We start from the raw sequence: 16,522 nt of genomic DNA on the forward strand, positions 1-16,522 counted from the left end.
TCTCCCCTCAGTTGAACAGTTGCCTACCCATTCTTCTCCCTTCCTCGCGGCAGCCATTCGTGTGGTACAGCCTACCGCTCTCTCGTTTGCCCGCCTCTTCTTTCCTCTTTTTTTTTCCGCGCTTATCCACTTTACGTGTGTGCCCCCACACTCACTCACGCACACGCGCTTCTGGATGTCATCGATCACGCTACTGCTGCCTCTCTCCCTCGTTCTACCTAGCGTTTCATATTCGTCGTCACCTTCCACTCCCATTCACCTTCTATACATACTGTCGCCTTCCTTCTCTCGTTGTCGTCTTTTCCAAGGCTTGTTTGTATAAAGACGGATAGGGGTGCGCATGGGAATGGGGAGGGGGGCCACACACGCAGCCACTTTTTATGTGTTGTTGGAGCGACCGTTACCACTGTTCATGGCAATCCCGTGCTCTACCTGGATCTGGTGAAAGACACTGCTGGACAAGGATGTGTTGGTCGTTGCGTTCGCCGAGGAGGAGAGAACGCGGTGCGCGCCGGTGAGGGTGGAGCGGCAGCTGCGAGTTTCGCCCCCAGAGCACTCGGAGAAGGCGGAGTGGTTGCTGGGTGCCACGTTCTTGCCTGTGCGACTGCGTGGGCCCCGGATGCTGCCGCCGCCGCTGCTCACTTCCGGCTTTACTGCACGCGGGTGCTTGACGTTGGCACTTGTGCTACGTGCCGCGCTGCCACTCGGCCGCCGAGAGGCTTGTCCACTAAGGCTGGCAATCGCAGCCCGATCGAGGTGACCTGGATTGCTAGCACTTTCGTGCATGAGCGCTGTCCATGCCTGTTGATGCTGCAGCACCTGAGAGATACTCCGAACGCTTCCACTCGTGACACCCGACAGCGGCGCGGCACCTTGACAGGGGTTCATTGGGCGGACACCATGCTCCATCATGTACATGTGGTAGTTCGAACCACCACTACCGCCGAAATGGGAGATGCGACACAGCGAGTCGCTCACCTCGGTGTCGATTGTTGAGCGGCCGTCGTTGTTGATGTTGTTGGCAGTGACGCTCGCCAAGTAGTTTGACATGGGGTGTGCCCCTGGTAAACAGCCGGCAGGAGAGCTGCGTGAATGAGAGCGAGCAGCCACACCGGTGCTTGCGCCGAATAGACTTGCTGCCATGGTTGCCGTTGGTGCTGATGGCACTGTTGCTAGGGATTGGAGGCCCACACCGCCGCTGCGTGGCGAGGTTCGCAGAACGCCGTGTGGTGGCGAGACGTAGCCACCGTTGCTGTTGCTGCTGGCATTATGGTTACTTCGGTATGCAAACTGAGGTTGCCACTGCGGGTTGTGGGCCATGTTTGCCTCCAGTATGATTCCGGTGAGGAGGCTCAGCTCCTCTTCGAAGATGTGCGGATCGAGCCCGGAAACGACACCTGCAGCAGATGTGGTGGAGGGCTGCGGTGCAGCCGGCGAGCTTGTTGTTCGCGGATCTCCACCAGGGGAGGCTACGGACGTGCTGCTGGTACCGCCACTGCCGCTGTACCCGTGCAGATGCAGCTCACCGCGGCATGCAGATACCATCTGGTGGATGAGCCGAGCACATTGGTCTCTATCTTGAGTTATGGCCGATGCTTGACACGCACCAGCCACTGAAGGTAGCCGTCTCGCAGCGCCCTGAAGCAGAACACTAGGACTGCAACATTGATTGCTTCCCGCCCCACCACTGTAGTGAGAAGTCGAGGAGACGACGAGGCCGCTGCTGCCTGCATAGCAGCCGGCAGCCAAAGGTGGAGTGGCCCCAGATGGCGAGTGAGTGCCAGCGTTAGACGGGCTGCGGTTACGGAAGGGAGCTTGTGCATTGCCATTACTAGCGGCCGCATCCTGCTGAAGAACAATATCGAATTGATCTAGCTCCCCGTCCTCTGGTACAATACCTGGAGTGATCGCGGCATGAGTGTTGACTGCATCGTGCAGCACGGGCTCCTCAATGGTGACCAATGAAGGTGAGGCTGCGTGCGTAGGTGCAGGCAGCCACGGCGAGGTCACCAGCCGCGAGGCGTTGGCACTAAGGCTGCAGCTTCCATTCATGCTTGGCCCTCCGGTGAGGTGACGCGCGTATATACTCTCCACGTTGAACTCGATTGGCGAGGAGGGCTGCCCGGCACTGCTGCGGTGCAGTGCCGCATCTACGCTGTCCATGGCTGGCGTTCTTTCGCTTTTTTTTTTGCGTTCTCGTGGCCCAATTTCGGTTTAGCCCACGTCTTTGTCTCCGTACGCGCACACAAGCACAGGCGCAAACGCACAGACGGACTGACAAGCGATGCGTGCGTGTCTGTACGTTTGTATATTCTCTTACAGCTGGCCGGAGGGAGAGGGGTGCAGTAAAAGTATATATACACCCACACCCACACCCACAAAGGATGAACTTTTTCAGAACAACGAGGGATGTGCGTTTGAGGCCTTAACTGTGCGTGTTTTCTTTCGTGAGGGCGGGTGAGAATGCCGACAAGGCTGAGGTGTGTTGAGGGAGCGGGCGAGCGCCTAGAAATGCCTGAAGTGTAGGTGCAGATGAAACAGGGTGAGAGAGAGACACGGAAAAGGAAGCTGAGCCAAGGTGTGAAGGTGGCGCCACCTTTTCGAAGAAGAATAATAACGGAGGAGAAACACAAAATGGGGGAAGAGAGACAACAGACAAGGCGAAAGTATCAACGCGGACAACAGCAAACCCTTCAAAGACACACACACACACATACACACAAAGGAGAGGGAAGACAAGCGCAGTGAGCGAGAGAAAAGTGCAGGAAAAAAAAAGGCTGTAGTAGTACTAGTAGTGGTGGTGATAGTAGTAGCAATAACAAACAAAGAAGGATAGAGAGGGGCAAGAGAGGGAGGGCAGTGGTACACACACACACACACACGTACGTACAAAGGCACGCCAGTTTACACTGGCGAATGGAAGAGAGGGAGCGCAGAAAGAGAGGGAGCCACAGTACAAGAGGGGTGCCGCTATATATAGAGGTAGAGGTAGAGGTAGAGAGAGTGTGTGTGTATGTGTATGTGTATGTGTGTATGAAGGCTGCCGTTTCGAAGGAACAAGGAAGAACAGAGACAACGCAACTCCCACCTGGAAGAGAGAGGAGGAGGACGGGGGGAGAGGCGTATAGGTGTATACGAGCTTGCGTGTGCGAAAGAAAACAACTGGAGAAGGGGGAAGGTCAGCGACGGAAACCCGAGTCAAAGAAGCTGGAGAAGTTGGGAGTGTGCACGTCCACAGGCAGTGTGACACCAGGACGTGTGTGTGTGTGCGTGTGCGGAGGCCTCTACTTCTTCCTTTCCGACTTCCTCTTCGAGGTGCTTTCTCTCGCCTCTTTTTTTCCCTTTCTTCTCTAGCTGTTAAGACGACCAAAGACACAAAGAAAGGAGGGAGGAGGGGGGGGAGGAGCGACAAAAAGTGGAGCGAGGGTTAAGGATGCGCGTCGAAGTAGTGCAGCGACACTACACAACTACTCCTCCTGCCACACAGCTGCTCAAGGCACAGAGGGAGAAGAAAGCACCAGAGAGTGAAAGGCGGTGAGGTGCGGAGGGGATAGGGTTAGAGGTTTGTATGTGCGAGGGAAGGGAGAAGGAGACTCCGGGAAAAAAACACCCCCCCCCCCCTAACAGACGCAAACCCGGGAAGCAAAACGTGTATTCGTGCGATCGCTCAGCAGCAACCACCACCACCACCACCACCACAGTCAAACAACAAGCGAAAAAACGGAATGAGCGTGTCGCCTTTTGATCTTCTTCTTCTCCTTCTTGGCCCCAGAGACTCTTTCCTTCTTTTTGTTATGTTTTTTTTTTTTTGTTGTTGTTGTTGTTGTTGTTTGTATTTGTATTTGTATTTGGTTGTTAGTTTCCGTCGTCTCGATTCACTCACTCTCTTCTAGTCTCCCCAAAAGAGGGAGGAGGGAGGAGGAGAAAAAGGGGGGGGGGGAGGCAGGGGGGAGGCAGGGGAAGGGAAAACAACTTATACCGCTGACTCTTCCTTTAGACTGGCCCAACCTTTTTTTCCTTTATTGTTTCGTACACCACCCTGGTATCACCACTTCCTCAAAAAACAAACAGCAGGGCGTGGTGCGTGTTGAGGCGCATCGAATGCAGAGATGCAGAACGCGGAGAAGGAAAGAGAGAGAGAGCGTTGTTCAGGAGGGAGAGGTTCAGCAAGGGAGGTGCATCATCGTGGAAAGAATATCATTTCCTGCCCATTCCCTTCGACTCACACACGTTCAGGCGTGTAGAGAGCGAGTCACGAGACCGACGGGCTGGTTGGCTGGGAAAGAGAGGGGGCTTTCTCGCCAACATTGCACGTAACACCCGTAGTATGCATACGCGTGCTGGCCATGTGCGCACCACGCTTTTTTCCCGTTTAACGGACTCGCCCTTTGGCTTGTCTTTGCGTGTGCCTCTTCGTTTTCTCGTTTGTTCCCTCTGGCTGTCTAGCTCATATACAACCCACCCCGGGCACGCTGGCCGATTGAGGCGTTCCTTCCGAGTGTCCATTTCCATCGATAACGAAGAAAGGCAAGAGCACCACCAGCGAGGACAACAAACACGCTCGCATTGCTCTGGTTGAAGAAGGGGTGAGGGTGGGAGCGGGTCAGGGGGCGCCATGTACACCCATGATTACACACGCACATACACTCGTCCATAGGTACATAAGCTCACATCTGCGTCCACCAGCTGTCAATAGTTCGTCATTGCTGCTGCTGGCGCTGCGTTGTGTCTTCGAACCAACTCAGCGTCGTTGCTGCCGGTGCCCGCGGCGGTGTGCCACCGCCTCCTTCAGTGCAAGCAGACGAAGTCGAGACATGAGCAGCTGTCATACCCGGTGTCGAAGAGAGAGCTGATGTGTTGCTTGTCGGTTCCACATCCTCGAAGAGGCTCAGCGCGCTCGTTGGCGGGTGCTGCGAGGGCTGTGTGTCTGCAGTATACCACAGCGGAGTGCTTGACACAGGTGCCGCGGTGGAGACAGAAGACGTACTCATCACCTCGGTGCGCGCGCGTGGGTGGTGTGGCTGAAGAGCATCACCAAAACCTCGGACGCTGTCTCGATTCTGCCAAGCGGTGCCGTCGCACCAAGCCGTCGATATGGGCCTCCTCCCATCAGTCCTTCTCAAGGGATACTCAGGCGACGTGGCTGCAGGCGCCATCTGCTGAAAGGGAAGTGCTGGGGAAAGTTGTAGCGCTGCCAGCAGCATCTTTGTCGTCGGCGCGAGAAGAGCGGCAGCAGACGGCCTTGTAGCGCTCCGGAAACTTGCAACAACTTCCTTCACTGCCTTCTCCACATCGAAGCCGCCGCCCCCAAGTCCTGCATCGACAGTACGGTTCGCTGCAACAAATTGATGAGAGACACGAAGCACCTCTAGCCACACCGGGTCTCGGCGAATACGTGAGGCACCCAGTACAGTAGCTGTACTGTGTCGCTGGCCTCCCAACGGCAATGCGGCTAACTCGCTGCATGCAGATGCGACCGACGTACTAGAGCAGCCTTGACGCACACGTGGGATATCGATGAAAGTGAGAAACCCGTGTCCCTTCGCACACTTATCCAGGGCCACAAACCTTGTGGACGCTGCTGCTGCCGCCGCTGCCATCGTCTCCGTCGCACTCGGGCTTGGGTGTGCAACGGTGGCTTCGAAGTAGCAATGAAGGTGTGCGGCAAACCAATAGGGTGCCTTCGCCTCCTGCAGCAGGCGCATAGTGTGCGGGTTGCCCAAGGCGTGGCGGCAGATGTCATCTTTGAAGTATGGCTTGAAGCGCAGCAGCTGTGCCTCGTCGCCGTAGCTGGTGATGCCCACAGGCCAGTCGTGGGAGAGAAAGAGGTCGACCATCGGTGGCAACGCTGCAGGCGATGCGGCTGGGGTTACCTTGGTCGTCTCAATGCTGCTGCTGCGCAGTTCCTGGGTGGCGCGCAGGTAGGCGTGCAGTTTTTCGACTTCGATCCGCCGCACATGATAGGCGGATTTTTTAGCCATTGGATTCACAGCGTACGGCCGGGGTGGATACGGGCGGTCGTAGTCTGGTTCCTTGAAGATGCCGCTGAGTCCTGCGATGGTGAGACAGTCGTCGATGGTGACAACAGAGGAATGGCCTAGGTAGAAGACGTTAGGCGCCACGAAGCCGCCATAGCTCTCCTGCGCCAGGAGGTCAGAGTTCTCGTGGTTACCGCCTACAAAGATGGTCAGGTACGGCGCCGCTGTTTGCGCCTTGTGTACGGCGGACGCGTCGGAAACGTCGGCGTAGTATTTGTGGAAGTCGCCAAGTACTTTGTACTTGTCTGGCACTGCCATGCTGTCTAGGTCCCCGGTCGTCCGCACGGCCTGGAAATCACCGCAACAGAGCAGCACGTCGATTCGCTTGCCAGTCTGCCGCTCGTGCTCGCTGCAGGAGTTGTAGATGCGATCGAGCTCTCCGTGACAGCACCCCTGCACAGCAATATGGTAGAAGCGCTCATTCCACGAGCTTGATGGAGACGCTGACGTGGTCGCAGCTGTGCCTGACTGACCTGCAGTGGATGCTGTAGGACTGGGCAAGGCGCTGTCCCCACTTGCCTTCAGCGTGGCGAAGATTTTGTGCGCTAGCGACATACTGCCCCCCCTCCCCCCTAGAGAAGCAGAGAATAGGCTATGTTAGGGCAGCGCCGTTTTACCTGCGTACGTGCACGGTGGATCTTTTTTCCACCACTGAAGCGCGGAGGGCAACACATGCGTGTAGTGAGGGGTGGGGGAGAGGGGACAGAGTGGAAGTGATGCGCGAGTGATTCTCATGGCATGCTACTATCCTGTCTACTCTGAAAGCTCCTCACTGCACGCAGAGCGACTGAGAGAAGGCGAATCCTATCAATCAATGCAGAGTCCTGAGTGTCACCTTCAGAAGCGACTAGACACAACCTCAGAAGGGTGGGTGTGGGTAAAGAGAAAGCATGATGTCAACCCTGAGACACACACACACACACCCACGACTCATCATGTTTTCTGCGCATACGTGCATTGCTCTTTTTTCCTCCTCTACAACACTTGCCCCGGTACTTCTACCTTTTTTTCGACCACATTTGGTCCACTAGACCTGTGAACACTTAACTCGAGCAACACAGAAGTATCGAGAGAAAATAACTATCCCCCCCTCAATGGCGATTCGCAACATGCAGTGTATTCCGTCCTCCCACCCCAACGCGATAGCCACACACTGCAGAGGAAAGACGCAGCCAAAGGCGGGGAGGGGGGAGCGTGGTCAAAGGAGGGGTGGTGATTTTCTCACAATAGTACCACGTGACACTCTTAGGGAAGTCCAACACCTCAAAAACGATGACAATGGCCCGTGCTGACTACAACGAAGGAAAAGACTTGAAAGTGAGCAACACACGTCCACATACCCCCCCCCCCCCCCCACACACACATGCAGAAAAAAGAACGAGAGGTGATGGCGGAGGGAAAATGGAAGAGAAGCACGATCTACTTGGGCGCCTTGAGATACTCCAACTCCAGCTGCCGTAAAAGCGAAGGGAAAACAGCCTTCTCGTCTGCATCAGGGAGACCACCGCTGAGCCAGCGGACGATGCCTTCATGGTCTACCAGCATTACATGCGGCAGAAGATAGTTGCGCAAGCCTAGTGTAGCGTAGAACGGCTCCAGTAACTGGCTGCCAACAAACGTAGAGGAGGCTAACAGGGCATTCTTGATCTCGTCGTCAGAGGGCTGCTCGCCAGGTTCAGAAGGTGTTGTTGGGGAAAGCGATTTGGCGAATCGGTTTACGTACAGACGTTGCACCCAGCCGTACTTGTAGACGTCAGCACTACGAAGCGAAATCACATCGATCGGCATCGACCGCGGTGATGAGGCGGCACGGACACCGCTGCCGTCCTTTCCTAGAATGTCCGATCTGGAGATGCCGTAGCGTGACTGCGAGTTTGTGGTGCCACTCTTTGCTGTCCCCACTTCTTCGGCTGGGAGGGGAATATACGGCAGGAGTCCTGGACAGGTCGTGCTGTAGGCAAGTCGGCGCCAATCTATGTCGGCCTGAGAGCCGAACTTTTGCCCGAGTTGGGACAGAATGACTACCGCTGGCCGACGAAACATGGAAGGAGTCATCGTAGTGAACAAGCCACTGTCCTTCGCGTTGTACGACTTACTGCAGCTACCCCTCGCCTCGTGCCCCGTCATGGGTGGGAAATACGAGGCAAAAGACGATGAGCTGTTGCTCAGAGATAGAAGCGTGGCTAGCTTCGACGCGGCGGCCGCACTGAAAGCGTTGGGAGAGCAGAACTGGCGCGTATGTGCGCAACGAATATGAGGAAATACGGAGCTGATCTGGAACTGCAGGGCCTGCTGATGCGACGCTACCGTCGAACCCTCCTGCTCCGCGACATCGCCTTCCGCAGACCCCCTGACAGCAGGTGTAGGCTTCATTAACGACGTCGTTGGGGGTTTTTGTCGTGACACATGGCGTCGCTTGCGTGACAGAAACGGCGGGCCGCGCATCAGCTTGCTGTCTTGAATGATCTTGAGCTCGTTCGTGGCGTGCTCGTTGAAGTAGCGCAACATCCGCTCAAGCTCATTGTCTATAGCGAAATCCATTCCATAGCGGAAATACTTGAGCACCAGAAAGACATCGCGAGACAGAATTGGCTTATCCAGATCCATCCCAACATCGCGAAAGATCAGCATCTTTGAGCGCTCTTCTTTGATTTTGGTCTCGATCCTTTTGCGCCTTCCTTCAGCAGCCGCATTATAGGTTGGAAACGATGGCAGGCGTGAGTCGGACTCCATCTTGGATAGCTTCCGAAGAAAGGAGTTAGAGGCCTCCCTTTTTGAGTCGCTTTGGTTCTCACAGCTCGCCCGACCTGGGACATCGAATTTCGAGTTGACATTCCTTTCTTCAAAATAGCTGGTGCTTGCAGCATCATTGCACTGCTTTTCAGAACTGTTACTTGGCGGCTTCGTCACCTCAAAGAAGTTGGTTTTGCCAGAGCGGCGGGGCGATGCTGGTGGTGCTTCCTTCACCTCTGTAACAGCCCGCCTTCGCATATCTTCCTGTAGCTGTCGTAGCACTGCGGCAGGGTCCTCATCTTCCATGTATCTACCGCTGCCGCTGGTGCTATGAGTACTTGCTTTACGCAGCGTCAACAAGATGACTGTGGTGCAGCACACTCCAGTTTGCCTCGCGTAAAACAAGGGCTGGAGACACCGGTGCATCTGTACAGTTTCTAGAACTTTCTGACGCACGTTTATGATTGTGTGTGGAAGGAAATGAGAAGGGGAGAGTAGAGGATATCCTGATGACGACAATAAAAGGAAAAAGTGGGTGCTATCTTGGGAAACGAGCCAGTGGCAGAATCTCTGCAGCTTGCTGCTTGGATAATCAACTCAGCTTTCTAGAACAAGGTCGGGGAGAGGCAGCTACTAGGTCAAGAGACCTCCCTCCAAAAGCCTAATTACTAGATGCTTTCAGTTGAACGCACATGCAAATGGCCTTTGCATGTCACTTCGTTTTGTGTTACGGCAGTAAGTTTTCTTTTCTGTAGGCACTTTATCTGGAGAACAAATGAATTTCTTCTGATATTACGGCACTTACCCGTTAGCTTGGGTCAGACTGTCAAAAGGAGAAAAGATGAGCATGTCCATGAGAAGCCGCCGACAACTTTTCAGCACCTAGCGACTTCTCAAAGCTCTGCAAACAGATACCATGTAGGGTCTGTCGAGGAGCTAATGACTACAGTGCGTATCAGCCAGGTCCACATCGGCGAGGAGTTGGTTCAAAAGCTCTACTTTTTGCTCTGTCTGCTGCGAGCTTTGTCAGTGTAGCGTCGTCGAACATCCTTCACAGCACCCATGATCTGCTTGCGGAGGTGCTTAAGGCCCTTCTCGCGCTTATTAACTATATGTGCAAACTGAATCGAAGCAATCTCCTGTGCAAGATTCTTCTGCGTGTGTTTCCCTGCCTTTGTGAGCCCTAGAGAGTTTTCCAGCTCTGCCTGCTCGCTGTTGCGGCTAAGGAACCTCTGGCGCTTTCGTTGACGGGTACCGCGGAGGCCTTTTGGGGTTTTTTTGCCAGCATGGTTAGTCTGAGCGTGTGTAACAATTGCAACACTCTTGGCTCCGCGTCCGAAACCTCGACCCATCGTAGAAGAGGGGAAAGTTACTAAATCTACTCTAAAGGGTGGAACAAAAAGTAAATGATAAGAGCAGGATAAATGACAGGATGGGAAGAGTGAGGTCAAGGTTTAAGCCACAAGAAGATGGGGTACAGTACCGTTGCAACCTTTGGGCTAGTTTTTCACATTTGCTGCAAATAAACCACCACGAGCTCTCGCATTCGCAGACTCGTTTACTGGTAATTGAAGCAACAGGCAAAACTGATGGCTAGAGCGTGCAGCCTTATCATAATTCTGTTATCATTTCTTTTTTTACCCCAACGCTACACACATGCTTTTTTAAAAATTAGATGACAAATACGCGGAGGTAGGTCACATCAAGAAAGAGAGAAAGGAAGGACGTATATTCAAGTCGGACACAGAAAACGCTCAGCATCTAAAGGTTGTTCACCGCAGCCGTCAGCATTTCTGAGAATATACAGGCTCCTGCATACAGTACAGGCCATCCCAGTTCTTTTGCCTCCAATCACTGCCGATGAAGCGAGCTACGTAGTTGGTCACATGAATTTCATAGAAAACAGGAAATAGTTTTCATCTTTGCTTAGTATGTTAGAGCACCGTCACACATGCACATATACATCACAAGAGAGGGAGAGAGAAGGGGGTAAGGAGAAAAAAAAAGAAAAGGCGACGCTAACCTCATAGTATCTGTACAGTAGGTTTTCACAAAGGAGAGAAAAGAAGGAATAAAGACTCAGAGAATACAGGGAGGCAAGGGGAAAAAGGGAAGATAAAGTGAGACAGCTGATTGCTCAACCTCAGGTGAGAGCAGGAAAACACAAGCAATAAAACAGCTCAAGCGTGCATCCGGTAGCAAGAATGAGTTCCAGAGGCTGCGGCAATAATAATAAAAATAAACTATGTACGAAAGGATAAACAGGTCACTTTTCCCCTGAGTGCGCACAGCCTGCTAGTAGGCTTGGTTATAGCCTTGATTTGGATAGCCCTGATACTGCTGTTGGTGCATATACTTCGGGTCTTGTATGTACTGGCCCTGCTGCGCGCCGCTGTACTGCGAGTTACTGTATCCTGAGACCTGTTCTACGGTACCCTCGTACTTCCTTTCTTGCTGCTGATGAGACGACTTAGAGCGCTTCTCAGTGTCATCAGCGCTTTGGAAGCTGCGGGTGCTTCCCGCTGCTCGCATGCTACCGCGGATTGAGTGCATGCTCTTCGGTCGAGCGGACTTTGGGTTGGGGTTGTCATAGTACTCGTGGGCGACCAGGCGTTGCTTTTCCTTGTTGAAGAGGTTTTCGGTCTTGGTGGTAACACTCCCCCACCACATCGCGAACTTGGTAGTGAAGGACATTGTAAACTAAGCTGGCTTAGTATGTAGTGTGAAGGGTGCGTTATACTATCTTCCCAGTAACGAAGAGAGCAACACGAGGAGAAAAATATGAGAAGCAGATTAGACATCGATCCTTAGATGAGGAACGCGAGCAAATGGACGCATACAGCATGCATGAATAAAAGGGGGTGATGTCATGCAATCTTGCACGGCGTGACCCTGATACCTTTACGGGCTATTGCTCTCAGTGCGACCGTCGATGAGAAGAATGCGTTGCAGCATTTACATTGCGCCTGCCACAGGGACGCGACGACTGCGAGGAAGTACATCGCAACGTCGCGTTCGCATATTGGATAATGGCACATTGTACGCACAAATCGAGACACTCGAAAGATACTTTAGATTGTACAAGAAAAATGCCTCTGCAAGGACATTCCTGCAGCCGGTGGTGCCACGGTTGTGAGGTTGCGGATCATGCACGAACGAAGCCCTTGTTCTGGTGAAAAGGGAGCCCGCTCGGAAAACTATGGCATGCATTAGCCGTGCGAACACTCTGGAAGAATGACTGTGCCTGAAGGCTGTAGCTTTGACAGTGGGTGGTTCTGGGCGTGGCAGACGTGCTGGCGAGCAGCAGCCGGAGATGGGCTCATAAGGGTAGCGGGGGGGGGCCTGGAGGTTTGAAAGGGACAGGGCTGCTAAGCGAACGGTTGCCAGAGATGATCGATGGCGGGGTGGGGGAGGTCCTGGAAGGTGAGCCCGTCCTCGGGTGTAATTGGCCACCGTCACTAAGCAAGCCCGAAGGACAAGGCTGCGAGAGGACCCATGGCTGGCCCAGCTAAGTTGGCAGGCAATGAAAGAGAAGAGGGGGGGGGGCAGGGACTTGCGGCCGGTATGGTGGTAGAGATCTTGCATGGTTGCACCGCGACTTTCTCTCGAACTCCAACACCGAACATGATGGATCAAGTACGTGACAAGTACCTTTTACTTCGCCACGCCAGAAGTCCATTATTGCACTTGTTTGAACGCAAACAGTGGACTTGCGTGTGGGCTGCAAACCAGTGATTCTTGTTTAATCGATTTGTCAAACATGTGGGGATGAGCATGGAAAAGTGTTGCTTTCCTCTTGAGCTCACCTTTTTAAAGAAACGTGAAAGAATTCGCTGAGGAACGGAACATTTTTTTCTTACTTTCCTTGCCCGCGTTGCTGTTGTCTTAAGTGCACAAGGACACCATCAACAGACCCTATGCTACCAAGGGCACAAAGTGCCAAATCTGAATGTGCCCAGAGTATGCTCTCTTTCTACCTCGTACCATTACGTCTGTGTGACTGTAAGCATGCGGCTCTCTTCAATTATATCTTTTCTTATTTTACGGAAACCTCTTTAACTTTTGACACTCACTGCCACCTTTACTATTCCGCGTGAAACGAAGACTGTTCTCTTTTGGTTGTAGGCTTCTGTATATCGTTTTTTTTTTCGTTTACATGCTTACAACCGGAACTTGTCCCCCATACGCAAAAGCAGCAACAGCGTTACTTCACCACCACAACTGTTACTTACAACACTAGATATACACGCTGTGCGAGACGAAACTGAAGCAGCAATGTCCACTGCCGACGACATCTGCGGTACATATACTCTTTCCCATTGCGATGGGAAGATTGCATCTACAAAAGCGACTCTGACTATTCACCGCTGCGGGGACACACTGACAGCGCATGCCACTGTTGTGAATGATCTGCGCGGAACGGTACAATATGAAAATGGCCATATTGTCGGCTCTCTGCATTCCACGGGCAACGTGACCGGTCCCGCTCAGGAGTCGGTGGAGCAGACGCTGAGCAAGGGATTTGCTGACGGATTTGATATTGTGATTGAGCTTAACAGACTTCTTCTCAAAAACACCAACAGCTCTTTTGCTTTTGTGTGCTCATCGAAGCTTTCGGATCTGAACGGCGAGCACGCTATCATTGCGATCAACGGCCAGCCGCCGAATCAGGAGATGATAATGCGCTTCATTCCCGACGGCAATGGTGGATGCTTTGTCACTGCGAATGTTGCAAACTCCCTGCGCGGCAGCTGCCAGCTTGACGCAGGTCTTCTGCGAGGTGAACTTGCAACCACTCAGGTCGAGGCGGACGAAAGCCTGATGCGCGTGGAGAAGCTGATCAGCGAAGGATTTCAAAAGGGTTTCCATATTTGCAATAACGAGTCAGGGATTCTGCTCCAGTCTTCGGAGGGCACCATCCAGCTATGCCGGATTCTTAGCCAGACCAACCTCGAGGGTGTCTATGTGTTGAAGTCGTTCAACGGTGGCCCTGTCCCCACGCGCAACCAGCCGATTGTCACTTTCAGACCTGGAAACGCAAACGAGGTGGACATCTCTATCAGTGTGGCTAATCGTATTCGTGGCACTGCTGCTCTGAATCAGAATGTTTTGTCGTCTGAAGAGCCTCTCATGTCTACTCGAATGATGGGGACTGAGGAGGAGTCTAAGCTGGAGAGCGCCTTCAACGTTGGCTTTCAGTACGGCCTTGAGTGCATCGCCAGTGGCAACGAGCTGACGCTGAAGAACCAGGATTGTAAGTTTGTTCTGGTGAAAGCAGCGATTCCAGAGGCCCAACACGGCGGCTCAAGCTACAAGGGAACGTACTGCAGCAAGTGCTTCAAGACCGAAGGTAACGGTTTGTTGTTCCGCCTTGTCAACGATCACGAGAAGAAGTGGGCGTTTTATAACGACACACAAGATTTCCGCATTCACGTGCGCGCCACGTTTGGTGCCCGCTCCAATATCGAGGCTCTAGACAACGCCAGGATGTACCAGAACGACGACGGCCGCTACGTTGTCGAAGTCACCGTGAATCCTCAATCCACAGAGATGTTTATTGAGGGCGATGTGAACGGTTTCCGAGCACACTACGACGCTGAGCCTATTTAGGAGGTGCTTCCGTAGTTTCTCTTCCTTGTGCTCAAAGTATATTCTTTCTTTTCTGGAGAGGGAAAAGAACAACCGGTACAACGCTGGATTATGTGAACCCATCTATGTATGTGCCTAGAGCTATCCTAGTCACCAGGGACAGACAATTCAAATTCTCATTTCTTTGCCGTTTTCCCGCTGGCACTGGGACTCAGTAGATTCTCGATGCTCATTTATTCGTATTTTGTTCTCATTCTTTTCATAAGTGATTCGACCAGGCGACATGTATCTCAGATTCGTTGTCTCATTGATCTATACCATCTCTTTCTTTCTTTTCACCTTTCCTTTGTGCTTGTGCACTTCGTGTTTTATGCTTATTATTGGTAGAGTATATGTATGAATACTCGCTGTAGCTCGTGCTATTTGATTGTGTAAGTCGCTTTGGAAAAGATGATCCCTGTTCAAAAAAAAAAAAAAATGATGCATTAGAGTGTGACAGGTTGAGGCAATGATTTTTAGCAAAGACAACCCACCTTGCCACAGTGCAGTGCTAAGAAGGAAATCTTACCCGCAGAACCTTTTCTGTAGGTGCCTATTTCATTCTAAAGGTTTTGCGAGAATGTCCCCCAAAAGTGCAAATGCGCAAGCGATTTATAGAGATTGTACTAGCATACTTCTTTGGCACGTTGACTTTGCTGCATGATTCAGCTGGTGCGCATCAGCACCCTGAGCACATTAACTCGATGTACCAATCGTAATGGCGCACATGAGCAGTAAGACCATGCACCACACTATTGTTTTATTGTGGTCTTCTATTTGCCTCTAGCCACACTGTTGGCTGGTGGATCGACAAAGCAGTTCCCAAAGCGCTAGACTCAAGCAATAAGTTTCCTCTTTGTACTTTCCTACTCATTATTGACTACACTCTTGTCTTTGGACGCTATACGTGCAGTAAAATGAGCTGCCTCAGCATTATAAAAAAAAAAAGGTATATACTTTTAAGCGTTTCACCGAGGCGAGGTAACCACGGAAAGTACTGTTTAAGGGTCTATACCCGACAAACAAGATACAACACGAATGACTTCTGCGGCTTTATATCTACGCACACATAGAGGATTATATGAGAAGTGAATCTCTGTCGCAGTCATGCCATTCACCAAGCAAAAACAATTGTCGTTCATCAGCCTTCATACCACTTGCTGAAGAAACAGTTACCTCTCCCTTTTGTTCTTGAGAACATGCCATGTACAGAGGATCGGGCTTTGAAAATGACCCCTTTTCTCACTGCAGGAATACAACGTCCTCACAGCACACGAAGCGAGCATTTGTGAGGCATCATTGGAATCATACAGCTAGAGTTGCGAAGTAGTATGTGCTGCACGCACGTGTGCAAACGCATAAAACTACAATCCTTCTTCCGAATGTTCAATACGACAGCAAGTTTGTCGCATGGTCGTTTGATTTCTCGTTTTCTTACGGAGCACTTCATCCTCCCTAATGATGCCGGCCACCTCAGTGCGCGGCATCTCAGTGTCTAGTGCGCCCCACCCTTTGCGGGGAGGCCAAGCAGCCCGCAGCCTGCCGCCGGACACGGTTGCGTACTCTTGGTGTCGCTGGACCGGTCTGGGCTGGTGGCATACCGAAGAGACGTGCGGCCACGATGGCGTTTGGATCACCTCACTACGAACCGAGGCAGTTGCATGGCGGCCAGCGTTCCACGCCAAGGAAGAAGGATGCCGTGCCTACGAGGCTGCCAGAGACCATGCTCGCCCTGTTGCGCAGCAGCACCTGTCCACACTTTGGACTCCTGCAGCGGCGGGCGACTGGCAGTGACGGCATGGCGCGCTGCCCGCTACTGCGCTGGCATTGTGGTGCCCCACCCCACCTGTGCTTGCTATGGGGGCATCCGACCCGGAATTGTGCCCGATATGCCACGCGTGACTCGCGGGCCGCTCGAGGCCCCAAGCATGCCTCATCTCCCGCTGCGGCCTAGCATGAAGCGACCTCACTGTGCCCATCTCGCCCGTGCTGCGCGGGCTTTGCCCGTCTGGTGCCTGTCGCTGCCCCCCTGTACCCGTCCGGGACGGCGTGGTGTGAGCTCTTTGTGCGCAGGCGCGTGCCTATCCGCGGCACCTTCCGCTGGATACCCCCGCTGCGATCGA

General features: G+C 52.9%; 6 protein-coding genes across 6 annotated transcripts; 1 reads left to right on the forward strand and 5 right to left on the reverse strand.

The window, feature by feature from the left end:
- Nucleotides 1-378: 378 nt before the first annotated feature.
- On the reverse strand, nucleotides 379-2,163 carry LBRM_17_1020 (conserved hypothetical protein; the record flags this gene model as incomplete). The annotated part of the gene is made up of 1 exon (XM_001563819.1): nucleotides 379-2,163. The coding sequence occupies one exon, from the start codon at nucleotides 2,161-2,163 to the stop codon at nucleotides 379-381; it is 1,785 nt and encodes a 594-aa protein (XP_001563869.1).
- A 2,537-nt stretch (nucleotides 2,164-4,700) lies between these two features.
- On the reverse strand, nucleotides 4,701-6,593 carry LBRM_17_1030 (conserved hypothetical protein; the record flags this gene model as incomplete). The annotated part of the gene is made up of 1 exon (XM_001563820.1): nucleotides 4,701-6,593. One exon carries the CDS (start codon nucleotides 6,591-6,593, stop codon nucleotides 4,701-4,703), a length of 1,893 nt encoding a protein of 630 aa, XP_001563870.1.
- An 864-nt stretch (nucleotides 6,594-7,457) lies between these two features.
- LBRM_17_1040 (conserved hypothetical protein) lies at nucleotides 7,458-9,197 on the reverse strand (the record flags this gene model as incomplete). Its single annotated transcript, XM_001563821.1, has 1 exon — nucleotides 7,458-9,197. One exon carries the CDS (start codon nucleotides 9,195-9,197, stop codon nucleotides 7,458-7,460), a length of 1,740 nt encoding a protein of 579 aa, XP_001563871.1.
- Nucleotides 9,198-9,766: 569 nt separating this feature from the next.
- Nucleotides 9,767-10,123, reverse strand: LBRM_17_1050 (conserved hypothetical protein; the record flags this gene model as incomplete). The annotated part of the gene is made up of 1 exon (XM_001563822.1): nucleotides 9,767-10,123. One exon carries the CDS (start codon nucleotides 10,121-10,123, stop codon nucleotides 9,767-9,769), a length of 357 nt encoding a protein of 118 aa, XP_001563872.1.
- Nucleotides 10,124-11,066: 943 nt separating this feature from the next.
- Nucleotides 11,067-11,465, reverse strand: LBRM_17_1060 (hypothetical protein, unknown function; the record flags this gene model as incomplete). Its single annotated transcript, XM_001563823.1, has 1 exon — nucleotides 11,067-11,465. The coding sequence occupies one exon, from the start codon at nucleotides 11,463-11,465 to the stop codon at nucleotides 11,067-11,069; it is 399 nt and encodes a 132-aa protein (XP_001563873.1).
- A 1,581-nt stretch (nucleotides 11,466-13,046) lies between these two features.
- META2 (putative META domain containing protein) lies at nucleotides 13,047-14,381 on the forward strand (the record flags this gene model as incomplete). Its single annotated transcript, XM_001563824.1, has 1 exon — nucleotides 13,047-14,381. One exon carries the CDS (start codon nucleotides 13,047-13,049, stop codon nucleotides 14,379-14,381), a length of 1,335 nt encoding a protein of 444 aa, XP_001563874.1.
- Nucleotides 14,382-16,522: the final 2,141 nt, after the last annotated feature.

This window comes from Leishmania braziliensis, chromosome 17 (genome assembly GCF_000002845.2).
Source record: "Leishmania braziliensis MHOM/BR/75/M2904 complete genome, chromosome 17".
Lineage (NCBI taxonomy): Eukaryota > Euglenozoa > Kinetoplastea > Trypanosomatida > Trypanosomatidae > Leishmania > Leishmania braziliensis.